A 23,346-nucleotide genomic window follows, 5' to 3' on the forward strand; every position below is an offset into this window, starting at 1 on the left:
TTTCGGAAGCATATTTAGGTGTAATGTTTAGCTGTAAAATGAGAAAGTTGGTTGAGCCGGTGGGTGGTGCTTGGTACTCCTGTTTAACTGTATCCAACATGGCGGCTGGGTCACGAACTTTCTCATTTTACGACAAAACAACACAATAGAAATACTCAAGCAAAGAGTAACTTGTACTTGAGTAAATGTACTGTACACTCCACTACTGTGAGTTTTACATAAATGTAACTTATTGTGCATATTTTTTTGTCTTCAATAAGAAAATGGACCCTTAATAAGACTTTTTAGTGGCATTTTAGAATCAAAGTAGTACATAGATGCATTTGCTCCAGCAGAAGTAGGGAGTATAAATGTGTTATGCATAATAAATGCTGTTGCTGCATGGCACCTGATGATATTAGACATTTAATTTAATAATTAAAGTGCAGAAAAGCCACTGAGGCTAAAGAATTCCTTCCACAGTTGGACCAACAACAAGTATTTGAAATTGTGTTTTTGGGTGTGTATTCTGTGGATAACAAGAGCTTTTTCATTTGAGTTGTATTATTGAATATTCCACACACATCCACACAGACATTTTCACATTTCTGGTCTTAAATGCTTTGCAAAATGTGTTTTTTATCTACAAAAAATAGCTTCATTTCATGTCTATAAATAGTGTCCTGCTGCATCGGCATGGAGTCTCCTCTGTGAACATGGGCATTGTTTGTCATACCGCTCTTGTGCCACTGTGTGTTTGTAAATGATTACATAAGTACTGTAATGAAATGCATTGAAATGTAAGAATATATACATAGGAAAAGGGATGATAATAAAAGTGGAAAAGGTGGCCGTGCAGGAGGAGGATGTCAGGCTGAGAGATGAAAGGAAAAGGTCAAACCAAATGTAGAGAAATAGGGAAGAAAAGAAAGACAAAAGGGTAGAGAGTTCCTGAGGAGAGCGAGACAGATGTATGGGGGAGTGTGCTTCCAAGGAGAGAGCATTTGAGACTGATGTAGAGGGTTTTGACAACATACAGAAGGAGAGGAGGGGGGAGGGATGAAAGAAGGGGTACAGCAACTGGCAGGAGGGTGACTGAGGAATAGCGAGAGGCCAATACACACAAGATGGTACGAGACAACAGGCGGACAGATATGGGCCAAGTTGACGGCTGAGGAAGGCAGAAAGGAATGGCGTGAGGGGGAGAGAGAGTAAAAGAGATGAGGAAAGACAGAGGAGGGTCAGGGAAGAAAGGAACCAGACAAAAAGGGTAAATGGCCGTTCAAACAGATGTGCTGAGCGAGGCTTGACATTGGGGCATCTGTGACCAGTAAAATGATATAAGAAATCCCCCATTGAGACGCCTGTCAGGGAATTATACTCAAAACTACCTGAACAGATTTGGACCACTAGGGGGCAGTCAAACAGACTCACAGCAAAGATGGCTTGGAGTATATCAGCTTCAGAGTGTCTTATGGCTAACATGTAGAGAAATAGTGGCCTATACAGCAGACACAGAGCAACATGGCCGTCCCATTGGAGGTGTCTTTCTTATCACCTCGATGTGAGTCCAGTACTTTCAGTGTGACTTAAAAGCCCAGACATACCAAACCAACTTCAGAAACCTTGCGACAAAAAGGTCCCCTGCTGTGTTGCCTGACGTCACCATATCTCGGCCAAAAAGTCGCACATGAACTCACAACAAAGACTACAGCTGACGGCCAACCAGCACGTATGTTCTGCGCTTGTGTGAGTGGAAATAACTTTCACACCAGAAGATGGCAGTAGTCTGTAATCGTCTTTCAGACAGAGAAACCAGAAGTTCGTCTTGACGCTAGTTAGCTAGTTAGCACGTTAACAACACAATCCAGTGTTGAAAAACAGCATATTTACTGTCAATGAACAATAAAATCAAAACATCTTCGTTTGTGGACACTTTTTAGTGCCATCTAGTGGTAGTATGAACAAAATACACTAATCCATGTAAAAACAAAATGGCAGCCATCTCTGCAAAGTCAGTCTGCAGCTGATCCCGACACAAAAGTGGACAAAACCTAATCTGATTTTATGGTTGAAACTTGTTTATTTATGATTAATAATGTTTGAAGTTTGATATGGCAACAAATTTGACCAATTTTAGAAACAGTAACAAGCGAAGACGCTGTTAATTATGAAGTACTTGTTTGAGGACATTGGAAACCTATCATCAGGACATTGGGACTTTATTATCGTTGACAATATACTTATCAGGTCCTACTGATCCCAAATAGCTAGGAGAAATTAAAAATGCATATCAAACAAAAGTTTGGGCCTCAGGAGGTTAAAATAAATTGTACTATTTTCTTGTGAACTAGTCATATAAGTACAACAAGCAGTTCAACATCTGTTCTACTCTCACCCTATTTCTATTCTATTCTATTCTATTTCTATGGGAACCACCAAGCTTACCATTAATGACCGACCAGATACAGACACCCTGACAGCACTTGTTTTTGAACTGCCGACAAAATCTCTGATGTGGCGATTGAGAGGCCTCAAATCAGGTTGAGCAACCTTTTCATATGACATAAAGATGTTTTATAAGCTGCCTAGTGTGGGCCAAATGTTAGTAGTTGCCTGTGCAAACTAGGACTGGCGACAACAAAAATGTTGTATGCAAATTGAAAATGTGAATGCATTGCATCAGTGACTTAGTGGAAATACAACAGCACTGTGTGCCACTTGCAGAGATGTACAATCACACAAAATGCTGGTAAAGATGTGGTTTGCCTAAAGTGATACTTAAACTGCATGGGCCAATCAGAGAAAGAATATGTTGCAATAATATAAGCTGTGATTCTTGAATCTTAAAATATCAGAACACCCAGAGCACATTAACCCTCCTTAGGCACTGTCTCCTGAAATGATAAGACGTTGGATAACTTAAGAACCTTCGTGTAACTTTGCCTGGGGCTGCACAATTAATCGAATATTAATCTCAATGACGATTTAGGCTTTCAACAATTAAATTAACATGACCGAGTGCAATATTGACGATTAAAATGCATGCTCAGCTCATAGAATACTCTGCTGCATATAAAATAATTTCCTAATCTTACAGCCGTGGCACCTGTCATGCTTGTGAAAACCTCTCCTGAATGTTGCGACTGCAGTCCTGAGTGGAGTAGAGGTGTAAAACACAACTGAGAGCACACATGCAAAATGAAAATCAAACGTCTGGAGCATTCAAAATCTGAAGGCACTCCTGTATTTATATCCGTGCACAATAGCTTCTATAACATGTGTTATCACTCTTATCATTACATAAGACAATAAAAATAAGAAAAAAATAGACAGGTAGCTTTTGTGATACCATCTACTTTTTCTCTTTTCTTTTGGTGGTAGGTCATCTTCACTGGTGCTTTGTTGTAATTTGCTCTATACAATACAGCGATCCATTCTCCCACTCATGGCTTCCTTCTTTAAAATGTTATCATCTCTCACACTGGCTGCCGATCAGGCCTTCTGATGTGTCACACACTTAGAATTCCCATGCATTCTGGTAATGTCATCTTTATTAATGTCAAGTTGTCATTATAAGGACGTCCCGAACAAATTTAACATGTCAACTCGGCATTACAAAAACCGAATGACACTTAATGACAGCAGTCATAATGTCATGTCATGTCATGTCACTCTTATGTAGATACCTTCAAGTCAAGTGTTCCCAAATATTTATTAACGTGTGCATGTAAGAATGAAAAATGTGAGTAAGTAAGTCTTTGGCGATTAGACCCCATCAAGATGATATGATTTAAGGAGGGTGATGAATCCATAGTCGATTAGGAAACCTCCCGGGGTCTAGACGCTGGTGATGGTGGTAGAGTTGGTGAAGATGAGAAAGAGATGTGGAGAAGACGGAGAAGTGCTGATGATCTGGATGAGTAGAGGAATGAGCCTTTGTTGAGCTCGTCCTGGACTCTGGATACGATGGCTGGAGGTGAACGGGGTTGAGGAGGGTATGACAGTTCCGCCTAAAATGACATCTGACAGCAGCAGAGGAGAGAGCAGATTTAAAATTTTGCAGTAGCATCCTGATTGGCTGATAGAGATCATGGCAAAGTTTGATTGGATAACTAGAAGAGTGAACAACCATAGTCTGCTGATTAAGAGAAGCAGTGGGAGTGAGAGGGAGAGAATTGTAAATGGATGTGCACAAAGAAAGTCTTCCTGATTGAACTTGCGCTGAGCTTCATTAGTTGTTCAACCACCTGAAAAACACCACAAACTGCAGGACAATGGGTGCACGAAGGCCAGGGAGGATAACGTCGCTAATGTGACCTCACTGAATCTCCGTCCTAGTCCAGTGTCAACTCAGACATCCAGCAATGCTGTACAGTGCGTCACAGTATCCATCCAGCTCCAGAAGACAGACTGAAATAACCAATGCAGTCACTTTCCATCTGGCCAAAAATAAAAATGTGTCTAGTAAACACTTTTATTTATATTTTGCTTCTAGGAGATGCACTGAATCCGGGTGAAAAATAATTTTATTTTAAGCCTTATTTATATAGAGATTTGTGAAGGAATATAGCACAACGTGAGAGTGACAGCAGTGCTTTGTTGATTTAGTTTTGGGTGAAATGTTTTGGTAAATTTTATGTAAATTTGGCTTCAAGGATAAGTGTTGTCAGTAAGGACCAGTCTTATACTTCGTCCCTAACATCAATATTAATATAGATCAAAATAATCATGATTATCATTTTGGCCGTATTCGTGCAGCTCTAACTTGACCTTTCAATTTGACAAACCTGTCATATTTTTCCATCCATTTCAGCTAGTGTAGAAAGAGGAGGAGCATTTATTTATTTATCTTTTATGAAGAGGGAGTAATGAATGTGTACTGTGCTGTAGGCAACTGTCCCCAAGCAGGCTGCCTCAAGTGGAGTGCAGTCAGTTAACAGGTCTGTTGGCGTTTTAGGCTGTACAGCCACCAGGGATTTGTTGTTACAGCGCTGGATTATTTGTCTCTGCTTGCTGAAGAGGACATCATGTTCTGGTTTCTCAGCAACTGATAGTAGAGCATGCTTTTAGTGCACAGACTTTAAGAATTAAAATTTTGGGGCATAAGTGCCGTGCTGGGGTTGTAGCAGTTTGTCGTGGTGACATCAAGTTTTCGTGCTTGCATCATGCATCAGTTAAGAGGTTTAAAAACAATCATATAGAACTGAACCTCGTGTATCAAGTGATATAAATTCAGTATATGTATCTGTCTGTTAGAGTGGTAATGACAGGTGATGGAATTTTGAGGGCTGATTTATATATCACATCATTAAAGCATCTACTTTTTTTATCCTCAACACTATGCAAAGATTACCCCTCTGGAAAAATGCATATAGACCATATGTTATCACCACTAATGAAGTGCTTTAGGTGCTCATTTAGGCGCCAGTATCACTTTGTTATGTGAGTTTAATTATCTCTATTATGGTTGCCTTCATTTCTCGTGTCTGTCCGTAAAGTGCGACATGGAGGTGAGCCTAAAGTGGTAAATGCATCTTTCATTGCCAGTGTGATTGATGACATGGAATCAGTGTCAAGCGCTTTTGGATGCAGCTGCCCTTGAGAGCAGATGTGCCCGTCTGGACTCATACAAACATGTTGAAAAAAAAAAAAGAGTGTTGCCACAACACTTGGACCAATATTAGGACTGATTGTAAAAAGATGCTCTTAAAGGAATACTTCACCCACAAAATTGCCATTTTTATATCAGTTAGTGATGCTTTTTACCTTGAATTTGTGCAGAAAACTTCTCGCATGCCTCCACTGAAAATGGTCAACATATTGATTTAATAATTGTGACAGTAAAACTATATCAAAATATCTGTTTACAAACTCTCACACAACTCGTGCAGCATAATCCAAGTCTCATTCTTCCAATCGTATGCTTGATGCTTCCCGATACACATACATTTCTGCTTAAACCTTACTATTAAAACTGAACTGAAAGTTAAACCTATCTATACAAGACTCTAGTACTAAGGCTTTTATAGTGAAAATCCATGTGTTTGGAAAGTATTAAGCACGTCACTGAATAAATAAGACTTGGACTAGACTGCAGGAGTTGTGTGTAAGTTTGTTAACAGATGTTTTGAAATAGTTTTGCTCTTGTTAAACTTCCCAAATCAATCAGTAAATTCACATTTGCCATTTTCTGTGGAGGCGGGCAAGACAAAGTTTTCTTCGCAAATTCAAGGTAACATGGCATGACTTAGGCCTCGATCCCACAGTTTTGTAATTGAATGCTACCAGTAAAAAAACTTGCCGCGCCTTTTTACTGTTGCCAGGCAGCCACTCCAGCACGTCCTTTCATTAACCTTCCTGTGTAATCAATCTACAGTTAATTTATTTTTTCACAGTAATTAGTATCTAGTTCCCAAAATGTTGAGGCACAGTAAGTAGTTTGTTGGGCACAGGGAAAGTGAGATCTGTGTGGGTACATGAGACCCTAAAAAGAGGGTGGATCACGGGGAGTACCACCAGTTGGTCCAGGAGCTTCTCCTCCATGATGGCACTTTCCACGCTTATTCTAGGATGACTCAGGGGCAGTTTGACAACGTGCTGTCTATCGTCGGACTGTATAGCTCTGGGTATCCAGCAACCACTACCACCAGTTTCTCGTCCATGGTTTACCAACTGTAAACTTGTTGTCGTGACCACCACAGAAGGCCCGCCTCTCAGATCATCCGATTAGACAGTGGACAACGAATTTCTTTAAACTGCTTTCAGATTCAAAGAGCAGCTTCATAGTTTGTGAGGCAAAATCCAACTTAAGCAACAGAAAGTTGTGGGAAAACGTCTACATTCTGATTGACAAAAGTCAAGACTTTGCAGCAGGGGCGACTGCTCTGAGACAACAAGGGAGGCTGAACTTCCCCTAAAATTTCATAGCAGAAATGGTCAAATATGCACTATTGAATTTACATTACAATAAGAATTTACATGACATTAAATGTGCGCTAGGATGCGTTTAACATCATGACTATGATGTTCAAATGTCAGCTGTTTACCACCAGTTTTCAAACGTGACCTCCCTGTCATACATTCTCGTGTCAGCACGGTGGACGCAGAGCCTCTAAGCATTCCTATGAGACAGCGCTGAGCAGGTTTTTTTCATGCAGCAGAGCAAGACAGTCATTGGATAAATGCGTCAAAATCGTCACTTCCAGGGAGGCTCAGCTTCCCTGGGACCTAATGGAGCGGTAGGCGGGAGAGGACGCTCGGTGTCTGCATGATGATTGGAGGAATTGTTTAAAATGCTGAACACCTTTGTGACTGCAGCGAGTGGAGTCTTCTGACAGAGTGCCGTCCGGAGTTGCTTATTTCCATAAGCCATATAGCTCATTTTCACAGTTTTAGACACAGTTCAGGTGTTTCAAACCATCTGAAAATCTTTGAGGTGTGTTTTGCTGTGGCTCTATGGCATGAGTGTGGTTGAAAAACAACTTCAAATAAATGGTCCTTTTATAAGTTACTGCCTTGCTACAATATGACAAATTTTATGATGTAAACTTAAAGTGAGCTTCCCCTGTTTGAAAGACTAATAAGAAATGGACTGCACTTGTATAGCACCTTTCTAGTCTCCCAACGACTCAAAGCGCTTTTACACTACATCACATTCACCCATTCACACACAAGTGGCCGAGGCTACCATACATGGTGTGAGCTGCTACTCAGTAAGCATTCACACGCTCTCACACACTGATGAAAACAACCATCAAGAGCAATTTGGGGTTCCAAAGATGCTTCAACATGTGGACTGGAGGAGCGGAGGATCTAACCACCAATCTTCCAATTAATGGATGACCCACTCTATCTCTGATCCACAGCTGCCCCCAATAAAAAAACACAACGACCCTGAGAACCCATGCTTTAAGACAGATACGACAGACACACAGAAAAACAGAATGGCTTGTGAGGGAGATGGATAAACACACAGGAGCACTAAAATTTAGAGCACACATGGGCACATAGACAAAGACACAGTTAGACGCTCATACAAAAGGGAGTCCTTTGCTTATATAAGAGCAGATCTTGCGTAATAAAGAGATGGAGAGGGTAACAGGAGAGGAGCAGAACGAAGGAGGAAGAGGAGCAACAAAGGAGACAATATGGGACAACACAAGAGGAGAGGAGAGGTGGATAGACAGTTTGGACGAGCTGAGTTAAAAATACATAACGGCATTAGAATCATAAGTGGGGCCACTTGACAACCACAAGGGCTCTTTAAAGGAACACTTAATCAACAAAATGATCATTAGTATATCCATTACTCAACTTGTGATACGCTGGATTTATGAGAAAAAAAGCGTTTTTCTCGCATGTGTGAACAAAGAATCCAAAAACTGAGAAAATTCTTGATGAATTGGAATAAAAGAGGACCTGGTTTAACAACAGCAAAACCATTTAAAAACATCCATTTACAAACTCTCACACAACTCATGCTGTATAATACAAGTCTTATTTATCCAGTCATATGCTCAGTACTTCCCAAACACATGCGTTTTCACTCAAACCTTACCATATAAAAAACTGAATCATGTGAGTAACGAGCCTGGGCAAGCACACACATTTGAACTTATTTATCCATTTAGAGGATACACGATAATATCACGATACTTAAGTCACGATACAATATAATGTATATGCTGAGTATTGTGATAAAATATATTGTGATATATCGCCTTTCTTGAAATGTAAATTATGTCTCAGAAGAAAAACTTTGTCAACATCTGTATTATCTAATCAGATAGTTTTCAGTCTGTTCATCTCACCTCAGCCATTTTTGAAATTGATATGTGGTACTGTGCGACGATACAACATTGCCGCACAAAAATGTTGCGATACTATGCTGCATTGATTTTTCTGCCCACCTCTACTTTTGAGTCATCACCAGGTCTCAACATGTGGATGACATCACCAGGTTAGGGTTTGAACTTTCCTAGTCTCTATACAGACTCTACATTAAGTGAATGTAGAATCTGTAGGCAAACCCCGGAGATCTTGCCTCCTGAAGAAGATCGGAAGAGTCCTGGTTTCTGGGTGTAGGCTGTTTGCAGTCCGCGTGATATTGACCAATCAAGTTTGAGCCGGCTGCAGTTGTTGCCAGGTTAAACGGTCCGTGCGGTGAACTAACGAGGCGGAACATAATTGGCGTCACCGCAAACTCTGAATCCATCGCAATGGTTCAGCATATTTACTTATATATAAATGGAAGTCGGAAACGGAAATTCGCTTCCAGTTCCAGAACAGCTGATTTGAATTAGTTCAGTCAACTCTGAGTAGGTACACCTTGAGTTTAACATTTTCATATAGGTGTAATCTCACAGGGGGGAAAACACATTTGGAAGCAGCTTAAAATGAGAAATAAAAACATCATTCAAACAGGTGAGGCATATTTTACTTGGCCATGACTGTACCTTTCTTTCATTTTATTCATATTTGATTTATGAAACAAAGTCATTCAGTGGCTATTTCATTATGTACTGTAGGCCACTAGTAATTTAACCCCCCTAAAAAGTACTGTTTGAACTTTTGTGTCCTCTTGCCTAATATCCTGCTTAGTAACATTTGAGTTCTACTCAGCCAACAGAAAGAAGGCAGAGGCCACAAAACATCACCAATATCATATAAAACGTAGCACGATGCACAACATTTGCTCTGATGTGTGGCCAGAGAATGTTGTTGAGGTAAATGATTTGAGTCTAATGAAAAACGGTACCATTCAAACAGACATTTACTGGGGAATGACAGCACATCTAACGGCATTAAGGCATTGTGAATTAATTCTGCCTCGATATCGATCAGATTTCCTACATACGGACAACCCGTGTCTGTCTGCCAGCTTGCTTCAGGCTCGGCAGAAGGGAGCAGACAAGGTGAACTCAGGGTTTCCTAAAGAAATCCTGCCAGTGAGCAGGTTAGGTTCACAGAGTCATTTGCCATGGTGATTGACTCAGAGTTTGACTTAGCTCTCTTTCTGGAACTGAAAACCCAGAGTTTCCCTCATGTCAGGGTTAACATGCTCAGAGTTTTCACCAAACCCGCTTTCTGGAATACCCCCCAGGAGTGCTGCTCATCAGTGTGTTAGCTTGTTTATGTGGAAGTGTTTTAATGGTAAGGTTTTAGTGAAGATGCATGAGTTTGGGAAGTAGTGAGCACAAGACTGGATAAATGAGACTTGCATTATTATTATTATTGTTGGATGTAGTTTTGCTGATGTTAAACACAGCCCCATTTCACTGCAGTTCATCAAGAATTTTCTTTGTTTTTGGATTCATCATGGGGGCATATGAGAAAAACAAGGTTTTCTTCATGAGTTCAAGTAACACAGGTGGAGTAATTGATATACCAGTCATCATTTTGTGGATGAATTGTTGCTTCAAAAAGAACTGGATCTCTAGGTGGAAAAGGTTGGCAGCTGATTTCAATCACTTGTTAACAAAATCTCAGTTATCTAGAGTGCATTGCTGCCGGGCACGGCCATGTAGCAGGGCAGCGAGCACTCTTATCTCCACCTGTCTGAAACCCAGATCCACTGCTCTTTCATTTTCTCATCATCTCTGCATCAAGCTTTCATTAGCAGCAGCTGGTGCAGTTCTCAAAAGCCCTTCACTGGTAATTATCCAGCAAGAGAAGAGCTCCGTCCCTATCTGCATTTCCCCAGTTGGCCTGGAGATTTGAACCAGTGGCCCCCCAACCCCACTCTCCCCCCGTGTCATATGTGCCCTCTCCTGACCTCAAAGCTTCGGTTCCACCTTAAAAGAGCCACAAAGGGGTGGGAAGATGAGGGAAGAGGGAGACACAATAGAAAGGACTGCGTGAGGAGAGAGCGTCTCCTGAGGGCTATCGCTTGTGATGCTGACACACACACTGCGTGACATCACCACCAACACATGAACACACACACATGCAGAGCTGACTTATCAACGCGCCCTGACCTGATTAGACAATAGCGAGCACATGTGTGCAGGCAGATACAGTACACATGAATATTTACACACACGTATATACATACCATGCAGATATATGTATGATGTAAGTACTTCATATAAACAATTCAGCAAACAGACACAGGTTTTTTTACAGACGATGACACTAAACAGGACATAATGCTAATGATATGCTAATAAATCCCTCAATGGTGTATATGTATATGAAAGTGAAGCAAAACAGATGTGTACATATATAAGAAAATTCATTCCACAGCTCTTTTGGTAATATGTAGTGAAACCACTCCTGAGTACTATGATACACACACACACACACACACACACACACACACACTATGTGGTTAGAGTGGAGCTCATAATACACTCTTCTAATTGATAGGGTTTGTCTGTTTCTGGCACTGAGGGCAGATTGTTACCGCAGTGCTTGAGGGTAGGTTGTTACTGGAGCGACAAGCACACTACTACAAAACCTTTGACCTGTACACAGACTAGATTATACCTGAGAGAGGCGCAGAGGGGGGAGGAGGGAGACAGAGAGAAATGATTGGAGAGTTAAAAAAAAAAAGGAAAAGAAATTCCGTCAAAGGAAGGGAGAGGAAAAAAGTGACCTCTTAACTGAAGATCTAGTATCGGCAGTAGGTGTGTGCAGGGGGACTCCATCACACCTGCTTGCAAAATCATCATCCTACCCAGACCTAGATCTATAAATGATAAAGTATTGAGAATTATTCAATTTCGAAGGATTTCTATTTTAACCTCCACAGCATTGGAGCACCGATTCAGCAATCAGGACCAACTGCATGTGTTAAATCATCCTGATGTGATGTTACTCAGCCAATCAAATCTGTTCATTACAACTCGAGTGAGTGAGGGGTCCATGTCATTGGTCCGACAGCCCATTGGTTCGACATCCCATTAGTCCGACTGTCCGCGGTGCTGAATGGCTCGCGGCGGGCGTATGGTGCGCCGCGACTGGCTCTGGGTCAGCTGGGAAAGGCTTGAGGCGGAGCAGGCTCACGGCTTATGTGTTTGTCACTTTCTTTTTCATTTTAACCCACACCATGATCTTTTCCTGACCCTAACCAAGTGGTTTTTGTGCCTAAACCTAACCAGACCTTAACCACAGGGCATCATGATGATTTTGGAACGGACTTCGGAACAGTGGGTTTAATATGGTCGGAACAATGGGATGTCGAACCAATGGGCAGTTCCCGTGAGTTAGTGGGATCCACCACAGACATATATGTGTGAACGTCGCACTGACTTTGTCAGCCTGTTCCACTGTTACCTACCTGAGATCCAACCTTTGTTTGGCATGGATTTTTTTATTTTTCCTAGCTATTTGGGATCAGCACGTCCCAATAATTATAAAAACTCAACATTGTCAATGATAATTAAGTCACTATGTCCTCAAACGAGACGATATTTAAAGGGATAGTGCACCCAAAAATGAAAATTCAGCCATTTTCTACTCACCCATATGCCGAGGGAGGCTCAGGTGAAGTTTTAGAGTCCTCACATCCCTTGCAGAGATCCAAGGGGAGAGGGGGTAGCAACAAAACTCACCTAATGGAAAAACACATAATTGAATCCACCAAGTATCTCCATACTGCTCGTCCGGAGTGACCCAAGTGTCCTGAAACCCCGACATAAAAAGTTGTTTGGAAAAACATCATTTGAACTCTGTTTTCAGCCTCATTGTAGCCTGTAGCTCTAACTGCTCTAACTGCCTCTGTCTAAGTCCCAACGTCTTCAAACGAGTCCTTCCTAATTAACAGCATCGCAGCTTGTTAGTGTTGCTAAAATTGGTCAAATGTGTTGCCATATCAAACTACAAACATTATTAATCTGAATTAAACAAGTTTCAACCATAAAATGCAATCAGGTTTTTACCTTGTCCACTTTTGTGTCGGGATCGGTTGCACACTGACTTGGCAGAGGTGCCTGCCATCTTGTTTTTACATGGAGTAGTGTATTGTGCTTTGACAAGCACTAGTTAGCACAAAAAAGTGTCCATGAACGAGGACAACAGGTTCTGCGTTCATGGGGGTTTATGATCTACGTGTAGTCGAAAAAACAGTTTTGTCTCCAGTTAAATAGTCTTGATATTTGAGCTATAACCACTGCTGGATGCTTGATACTGTCCAGCAATTTGTTAAAAATTAACAAGTAGCCAACTGAGCAAAGAGAACATTTATGATCAGTATTATATAGCCTAGGGTCTCTTACAAATAGGGATGCACAATATTGGATTTTTTTGCCGATATCCAATATGCCGATATGTACATCTCATTTGACCGATAACTGATATGGTGTTTTTTGGGAGACCAGTAAAAAGTGTGTTACAGTAGTTGAGTCAGCTTGAAATAAAGGCATGAATTAATTTCTCAGCAAATAAATCAGATTCATTGAAATAATAGATTGTATAAGTCAAGTTTTATTTATCTAGCGCCAAATCATCAATCAAGTTATCTCAGAACAGTTTTCATAGAGAAACCTAAATACAAAGGGAAGACAGAAACACCTGTAAAGAGCAGAGGGAAGATGCCAGGAGTGTAATATAAGTGAAATTTATCTGCATCAAAAAACCCTGAATGTTTTCTCCAAAGCATCAAATCTATTCTATTCCCTGAAGAACTCTAATATAATTAAGTAAACGTTCTCCTGTTGGCCTAATATCCAGTTCAGAGAATGGAAGACCACATTTACTTGGCATTGTTGGGTATCTTTGATTTGCAATTAGAGCAGCCCTGATTATTTTGGCATGGATTCAAATGTTGCAGATTTGTCAGCTAAACATTCATCTTGTGAACTCAGCACAGTATAACACAAATAAGTTTAAAGATTAGTAATGCCATTTATGCCAAAGTCCTACCCCGCCTATGTTATGTAATGTGAAAATAGTAACATCAGAGAATTTTGCATCTTGTTAGGACTCAGAAATGAAAATAAGTCATCCTCAGCATTGGTTGTGTTGATGTTTCAGAATGTTTCGGACGGTTGGAGAACAATGAGATAGAAAATAGGATGTAGGCGCTGTAGGATTGATTTTCCCCCTCGTCAACTACAGTGTTTTTTAGTGCATGTAGCTGCCGTAACCCCATCAACCTTTTAGTTACAGCTTTTTTACACCACAATCTACAACTCAATAATGAAGTGTTTGGATTCCCAGTATTTTATAGCTCCGTCTGATCAAATATTAGAAAGTGCAGTTGTGTTTAAAGGACTTATCAGACAGAGACACACTCCAGGCGCTGACAGTTTATGTACTCATAGCTGCTAATAGATAGCTGATGTTGTGCAGCTCGCAGGATCTGATCACACAGATATGGAGCACAAATATCACCACGCTTACTTTGACATTAGGGCTGCTGATTGGGGATGTTGTAAAATTGAGTACACCTCAGTGCTGTAATGCAATACTGATAAAAGAAATAATCTGTCAAACAGTGTGCTGCCTTTCAAGTCTGTGTTTATGTCACCACGGATATTGTGCACAGTGTCCAGTATATTAACAGCTTCATTGTGACACCGTGTGTTTGATTTACATTAAACTTGTGGCCACTTCAGCAAAGCTGAAAGCAAAGTAAACGTCTTCCCACTTGAAGACTAGTTTGAAGTTGGCAAATTTTGCATAAAAGCATCAATTTGCAGCAGTGCATTGGTTTGGGTCACAGGGCAGACATTGATGTAATACCTCGAATTTTCAAATGTGCAGTTCTTCAATGCATTTACTGTAATGTTCTTAGGTCGGTGGAAGGTTAACAACAGTGAAACTAACCAAGAGTTTAGATCAGGGGTGTCTCATACAGCCCAATTTGATCCCAGGTGGGCCGGAACAATAAAACCATTGCACAATAACCTATAAGTACCATCGCCTCCAATATTTTCCCTTTTTTGTGTAAAGAATTGCAAGAACATTCTGTAAATGCTCGTCCTTTTACAAAACAGATGAACAGCCTGAGTTGTCGTTGGAAAAATAAGTGTGATTTCAACAGTATAGCTCAGGTTTTCCACGTTCAGTCAGTCGACTTCTCACTGTCATTACATCTGCATTTATCCATACATTTCCTGATACAGACTCTTTTGAAGTGAAGTATCTTTAAACATGGTCACAGAAAGGATTCATGTCATATTGGAGAACAGTTTCTGGTCAGGAACAGCCTTTGAAGCAGGTTTCCATGTAGTAGGCAACGCATTATTTAACTTGCTCTGAAACCTGGCACGTGTTAAGCACTATTCGGATGGGATTAGTTTTACATGGGCACGTGGGGTAATGTCATTTTACCACAGGACGTCGGCCATATTAATGGCCGATTCGCACAGGATAAGAAATATCGGTAAAACTACCACAAGTGGGAGGGGTAAATCCATTCACGCACTGCCGTCCCCTCCTGTCGTCATTTGCGTATGATAGGACTGTCAAAAGCACCATAAAATTGAGTTTGAATGTTTTCGAATTAATTTAGTAGAGTTCGAATAATATTAGAATTTATTTATTTTTTAAATTTTTTTACAAAAAAACCCCCACAAAAAATAAGATGCTTATTGCTGGCGCAATATGAACGTGACACCCGTTCTGACCTCACTGAAGTGCCAGGTATGACCAACTACTGCCTCGCTGTCTGAGCCATGTTTGGATACTTCAGTGCGTAGTTGTCCACCACAAGAGTGGATCCTGGTCGGCTCGTAGTGGTGTCTCATTCTGGTAACGTTTCATCTATTCTTCAGAATGAGTAGGCAGGGAGGCAGCAGGTGCAACACTCTCCCTGTATGTCTCCCTGAACAGGTCACACATCGCGGACAGCGCAGTGGGTGGTGTTGGCACAGCGGGCTCCTCCGTCGGCGCCTCTCCCTCCCTTGCTGCGTCCCTTTCTGGCCCGGCTTGTGCGTGAGCCATCTCCGCCCGAACGGGATTCGCCGTGATATACAACATTATTGATAGTATTAATTAATTATTAAAGATATTCGAATGATCAAATTTAGGTTCGAACTTATAAAAAATACATATATATTCGAGTATATTTCTAACTTCGAATTTTTTTTGACAGCCCTAACACACTGCTGGTCTATTTGCACGGGATTAGTATTACCTGAGGTAATTGTCCGGAACCTTTTTACAGAAGGTAAAAGCTGCGGTAATCTTTACTGACATGGCACATTCGGACAGGACTAAAATCTCTGGTAATTATTACTTTACCCCACGTACCTATGTAAAACTAATCCCGTCCAAATGGGCTTTAGTCTAGTCATCCAGTGGGCTGGATTGGACCCTTTGGCGGGCCGGTTCTGCCCCCCGGGCCTTACGTTTGACACCCCTGGTTTAGACAATCACAGGAAAGTTCATTGCTTCACTGTGACTGATATTTTACCAGAAGGATATCAGATGGTATGACCTATACATCTAGGGCTTGCATGCACCCACAAACACAGAAGCACTCACATAGACTTTTGGACACTTCTGTTTTCACTCACAGCTTTTCTCTGTGTTTTGTTTTTCCTCTCTCCTTGTTCCCTCTCCATCTTTCCTTCTTTCCTCCACCACAGTTTCAGAACCCATATGCGTACTCGCCTCCGTTCCGCTTTGGGACGGTTCCAAACGGATCCACAGAGAGGAACATCAGGAAGAACTACCCCGCTATGCACCAGTACATGGTAAAATATCATCAAACTGGAGTCGTGGACGCACTTGTCAGCCTCAAAACGGGGTAAGGAAACACTTCAGTGTGCATGATTGCGAGTAGGCACACTGCTTTACTGATCCTGAAGTACTATTTCACAAATGCAAAATATTCACCCGTCAACCTCAAAGACACACTCTGGTATGTGTGTGTGTGTGTGTGTATGTATCTACATGTGTGTGTGTCATTGCATGTCTGTGAGCGCACTTGCTGTCTCGTGTGTGTGTATATGTGTGTGTATTTGTGTTTGTGTGTGACAGCTCCTCCGAGACTGGGGATGAATGGGCTTCCACATTGGGAACAGCAGGAGCTATTTTTAGCACTGGTCTCTACAGTGGGACTGGTGGTGGTGTGTTATGGAAGTATACTGAGGACAAAAGATTTGAGAGAGCACAAAACACATTTGAGCACTACTCAGTCTGCGAGTCCATGTTTGAGAGCGCACGGATTTGTAAGAGCAGAATTAGATTAGTGCACGAGGGAGGACGGAGACGTGAGTGTAACAGATGATTTGAACATGCAAGAGGAATTGTGTAACCCCGTTAAAGCCAGCGATCGAGATTCTCACGCTGGTAATGATCAAAGCTGCTCGCGTTCGCTTTTGGCAGGCTGAATCTTCAGACAGGGAGCAAAAAGTCACCTGCTCGATTTGACTTGGAAGTGAAGGGTCATACTGTAAGACCTTATTCTCCTTTCAAAATAAAAGCTGGGATTGAGACATTTTTTTACCCTCAGATGGAAACATAAGCAGTTTTAGGTGTCTGTATTAAATTAATATTTCAAAATGCACTCTTCTAAAATCATGCTCACTGTGTCGGCAAATGATCTAGTTTATAAGCCATTATGGTAATTTAATCAAATTATTTTAAAAGTAGCTATTAGCAACTTACTGTATTAGCCGTGTTAGCTTAGCGCTAACTTATATTTAAGTGACTAGATGTAGGGTTTTCTTCTTTTTGCTTTTTCTGTGTTTCACTGTTTACTGTGATCTGACCGGATGTAGGATTGAAAAATAAATAAGTAAATGAAATTTTAGGGGCTGTTTCTACATACAGAATGACAGTATTTTCAGAATAGGCGTGGAGCAAAATTCAGTGTACCAGTGATAGACAAGGCTGCAGGATGGGTATCAGTTGGATCCCCAGAATTTAGCTGAACATGAATCAACAGTTCAGATCCATGTGCCCACAATACCTGAAATTGTAGGCTGAATGGTAGGGCATATAGACATGGAATATGTAAATTACATGTTGTTGTAAGTAGTTGTACGATCACTAGTCACTCCTTATAGAGGAGCTAAATATTTAGACTAACTTTAAAGATACATGACAGCGACATCTGGTTGTAGGTTTGTACTGTTACAATGTGATCACATCCCTGGTGATCATATTTTGGCGCTTGGGCAGAAACCTGGTGACCCTCTCGACGCCTTGGTTGCTGAAGTGGACTCGTGACTAAGAAAGTGCTGGCAGTTAGGTTTAGGCAACAAAACTTTGGTTAGGGACAGGAAAAGATTGTGGTTGTCAAATCAGTTGACTCATGTCTCTCTCTGAGTGACAAACAACTTATGACTAATGACCGCCATGACAAAATAACTAAATGTTGACTTTTAGCTTCACACAGGACACCAACACAGATCTCCTGGGTTAACATCCTGTGCTTATTGGACTCATCAACCTCCTCTACTACCCACTATAAATGGACTTTCTAGCTCTTTTTACTCCGTCCGTTGCTCTGACCATCAAATAATGATGCGGATGGGTTTACATTGTAAACGGCTGACCTGTTGCATCTCATACAGACGCTTAAGAGTGTATTGTGCGGCCATATCTGACGCTAAGGGACACTGCCCAAGTGACGTTTTTTAATGCCCTGGGAGTGAGATCAGGCTGCCCGTTGCAGCTTGCTAGTCAAAAAGTTAGGTCTGTACACAACTCAGAATCATGTTAGTCAAATTGGATTTAGCTGTTCAATACAAATATGAGACTATTTGTTCCTCTTTTTCATTTAGAATCTGAAAGTGTAAATGGGGATTAGTGGGATGTGGGCCATTAGAGCTAATATGTGCTAACTACCTGAACGAAGGATTGGAAATGTGCAACAACATTGTCCACGCTAGCAGCAACTTAATACGATACGTTCTCAAGCTTTTGTTTGAGAACGTATCGTACTAAGTTGCTGTGAGCTGTAAATTCACCCCTTCTAAGTAGAAGGCAGAGGAAGATCTTGGTGGTAAATTTGCAAATCCTAGGATAGAAAAAGAACGGCCTGCCTTACTCTGCCCCTGATTGCCTTACCTTGACATTCTCACCCTAACCAGTTCCACTCGTCTTGCCCAAACCTAACCAATCCAACCACCAAAGGCAACTACTAGTCAGTCATAAGGAGAGTAGCTCAGGTCATTCCTTCGCTGTCCTAGGATTTGCAAACTGAGAGGGCAAAGCCTCTCTTCCCCGGGCAGCTGCTGCCTTCAGTACAAGTTGCTGGGTCTGCTGAGGAGTGCTCACTCTGCAGCTAATCTGGGGACCAGAACATCCTGAGAAGTACACTGCACACTGACAGACCACAAACAAGGGTTAAAAAAACAGGATTGCTTGACTCGAATGATCTCAGTTGACTGAGGGGTCTCCAAATGATGATTTGAATCTTTAACTTTCAAGGGGCAGCCCTACAAAAACGGTCTAAAATGCTAAGAATTTGTCCAAACAACTGGTGAAAATTGAGACAGAAGAGTCAGACACGAGTGTGCATGATAAGGATTGCACTCTCAAATCTGATTCTGCTCTTGCAAATCTGTGTTTGTGCTCTCTCAAATGTTGACTTGCAGACTGAGTAGCGCTCAGAATTTGTTTTCTGCTGCTTAGATCGTTTATCATCAATATACTTCCATACTCTGTGTGTGTGTGTGTATGTGTGTGAGAAAAGAAAGGGGCTTATCACAATGCTTACCAAGGACAGATTGAAAGACTGGAACAATTTGTGAGGGTTGGATGGATAGAAAATGGAGGTAAAGGAAGTGGGAAAAAAGACAGGAGGAGAGGCAGAGGGGTGACTCTCATCACACCTTCACATGGGAATAAGGCGAAAGGGGTCAGGGTAGAAGGCCAAGGGCAAACTGCCTGATTGGAGGAAATGAAGGAAGTGTGAAGGGTAGCAGGAAGGGGCCAAGAGTCCAGGGTAGAAGACAGTGGTAATGGAATGAAAAAGGGAGGGCAATGGGAGAGGAAGGGGAAATTGAGGGTAAGAGTAGAGGCGGGAATGGGACGGGAGGCAGAGGAAGGGGACAGGAAAGGAGGGGGAGAAGGGAAGATGGAGGAGACGGATGGGAAAGAACCTGGTAAAGGACGAAAGGTTGATGAGGTGATATTCAAGAATTTCCTTCTGATTGGTTAATGGCTGTGGGGTGTGATCCAATCAAAGTTCTTAGCTGGAGGGATGGGCTGCTTCATGGAGAGAGAGGAGAGAGGAAAAAAGGGAATACACACGCAACGATTATCAGGATGTTATTCATGATCCGTGATTTTTATGCAGGTATGTCTTTCAGCTCATTCTCTCCCATCCATAAGTCATAAGTAAACTGGATGTAAACACATAAAGACAGGTTAAACCACTCCTGCATTAATAATACTCTCAAACGCACCCGCCTGTGTTGTTGCATTAACATACAGCACAGAGGTAAACACACACACAAATATGTATACCTTAGTAAACAAATACGACGTGCACACGAGCAAAATCCTTCAAAATAAAAACATTCATGTGTCTTTGCACACACACACACACACAGCGAGCTGCAGGTGTGTGCAGCCAGTAATACCCTCATTGATAATTCTATTCTGTGGTATTAGCAGATGAGCAACACTGCGGCGTTCAGCTGTTTGAGGCTCGATGGCTGGATTAGCTGTGATCACACATAATGCTGACAAGCTTTACACGCCAAATCTTTTACAGCCATAAGAACCAAAACTATGCACCAGGGAGTCGAATTGATTTGGTTACATTTCAGGACCTAAATCACTTATATTAATGGTACTGTTTGGATTTTTTTAACAGCAAATGAATTGCAAAAATGCATCAATTATTTTATTAGCACACTACTGGTTTTGCATTCATGTCAGTTGCAAAAATATTGGAAAGTGTCAACAGGCTGTAGTGCCCAAAGTGACACAAGAGCCGCAAGAGACACACAGACTCTTCATTCCTTTGTCAACAGGTGCTTTTACATGGACCGTAATACTCCACTAATATCAAAATAATAGCCCATTCAGAATAAAAATTCCTTATGTCAGGGCGCCCACTAGCTCACCTGGTAGAGCAGGTGTCCCATGTACAAAGGCTGTGTCCTTGCCGCGGTGGCTGCAGGCTTGATCCCAACCCACGGCCCTTTGCTGCATGTCATTCCCTCTCTCTCTCCCCCATTCACGCTATAAAGGCAAAGTACCCCAAAAATATTTGAAAAAAAAAATGCCTGGTGTTACCAGCTCAATAGAAAGAGACTAGCTTGATCAGAAGGAGTTGTAAATCGAGTTGAGAGGGTTGGTTTAAACCTTGAATGATCTATTCAGTAGGAAAATATATAAGGCCCTTACTGAAGTATTTCAACAGGCAGGCTGCCCGTTCCATGTTTAGTAGGTTCAGGTATTCCTTCAGCCAGGAGTCCCCTGTGAAGCAGGCTGCTTTACGCTCCCTCCAGTTTAGAAGAATAAGTCTCTTAGTGGATAAGCAACCCAGTGTCCATAGATGCTCGACAGTTACTCCAACATTATTGTCCAACTAGTTTGTGGAGTTTTGAGTCGAGGGGTGGATAATTACTCAGTCAATCTGATCAAAGCTGATTGGATCAGGTCGATAGATGAAAGGAGCAGCTGATCGTGAGTGAAAGCAAACTTTTAGACCCAGCATAATGACCGAAAAAGGTTCGCATTCACTGCGCCTGACACTCTGCTGCTTCGTCTGTGCCCAGAGTCCCTGTGCGCTGCGGGAATGTGGAGCAATGAATAACCAAACGGTATATATATTCCAGCAGCACTCCTAATGAACGATCCAGATCCAAAAATAGAAATCAAAACGCGGCGGCAGATGTTTTAATCATGGCAGCCCGCCACAGATAAATGAATGTGTGGGAAAGCCTGTGTTGAATGAACTGAATTCTCTCATTGAGGTTTGGAAAAAAAACATCTTCTGTTATACTTTCGGGACATTAGACGCTTCACAGCTGGCAGAACCACTTATGTTCTGATTAAATGCTTTGGGGCATGTAAACACACATCTTATTGGATCACTTTCTTTAGCATCCATGTAAACAATTCAGCTGGAATCTCTTCAGGGAATGATTTCAGTCGGATTGAGGAAATATTGTCCATGTAACTGCAGCTAATGAGACCACTGTGTCGGCACAGCGGCCTAACCCTAACCCAGTGATACTCAACTGGCAGACGAGGTGGTGCCAGATGGTCTGTCAACCATTTTCTAATTCACAGTGACAATAAATTGATTCACATTTGGATTTTTTTTGTGCTTTGAATGTAGATGAGGTGTCAGAGTGCATCAAGAAAAGGTCCGATCTGAGCCCCCAGTGTCCTCAAATCTTAGAAACGCCCCTGCATATCCCTTAACTTGTTCTGTGAGGGGCTGCTGCTTTCGGCTACTAATGAATTTGCCCTTTTATATTTATTTTGATCTGACAAATATTATTGTTTGTGAATGAACTGACCCCTGGACTCCCCCAAGTTCAGTGTCCCGCCCTAACCCAACACAAACGGCAAAAACAGAACAGTTGCAGAGTTGCCGGGCAAAAAAGGACGAGTCACATTCATGCAAAAGCACACTACAGGTGGAATATCTTGTGCGATGTATCGTATGGCCATGCAAACATGGACACAGAGGAGCAGAGGGCTTATTTCTATCGTGGTAACTTTCCAGAGTTTACAAAGGTTCAACACAAGAGTCTTGGCATTTCATGAGCCTTCAACCTGACCTGTTTGTATTTCATTTTCTCTCTGGTAGCCACACCAACCCAGCCCCTGGAGTTTTTATGACGCAGTACTGTTGTCAGTCTGAACACAGCCTTGCATGTTTTAACTGAACCTGAATTCTAAACATAAAATACTGTATTTTCTCTGATATGGTGGCTGTTAAGAGCTTGAAATAGTTGCCCTGATAAAACTTTCCAAAAGAAGTTTTTATGTAGGGGAGAAAGGTTATACCACGAAAACATTTCACAGATTTAAAATTCAGTGTGGCGTCCAGATGCCATTTGTGCAGGAGTTCAACTGACAGGTTATGTTCCGCACTGAGGAGTTTCCCTGTAGTGGTGTAAAATAAGATTGAGAGTCACACTATAAATGGTCATTTTGCCACGTTAGAGATTACATTCAAAGGTATAGATGAAAAGTGGCAAGACAATCTGTGCTGCTACATTTTATTCAGCCAAATAAAGGTGTGACACATCGTGATGGCTGAATCTCACTCCAAGCTGTCAGAGCCGCAGTGTGTCTGGCTGGCGTCTACGTGCACTCACATATCCATGCTTACAGAGAGGCACTGATGGGCAGCCATGTGCGCGCAATCACACTCGTACTGAAGTGCACACACACACACACACACACACACACACACACACACTGACACACATGGTTTTCGTACATGTTTGGACACACAGCCTGCGTGTGGATGGAGCCAGTGCTGGGTTAAGC

General features: G+C 41.7%; 1 protein-coding gene across 2 annotated transcripts in view; it reads left to right on the forward strand.

Annotated features, from left to right (window-relative positions):
* The window catches only part of grin2aa (glutamate receptor, ionotropic, N-methyl D-aspartate 2A, a), a 248,795-nt gene that overhangs the window by 210,019 nt on the left and 15,430 nt on the right, over positions 1-23,346 (forward strand). For both annotated transcript variants that reach the window (XM_049561003.1, XM_049561004.1), the window contains exon 11: positions 16,518-16,678. In XM_049561003.1, coding sequence (XP_049416960.1) covers positions 16,518-16,678 — 161 coding nt within the window. The remainder of the gene's footprint in view (positions 1-16,517; positions 16,679-23,346) is intronic.

The sequence above is a fragment of the Epinephelus fuscoguttatus genome, linkage group LG19 (assembly GCF_011397635.1).
Source record: "Epinephelus fuscoguttatus linkage group LG19, E.fuscoguttatus.final_Chr_v1".
NCBI lineage: Eukaryota > Metazoa > Chordata > Actinopteri > Perciformes > Serranidae > Epinephelus > Epinephelus fuscoguttatus.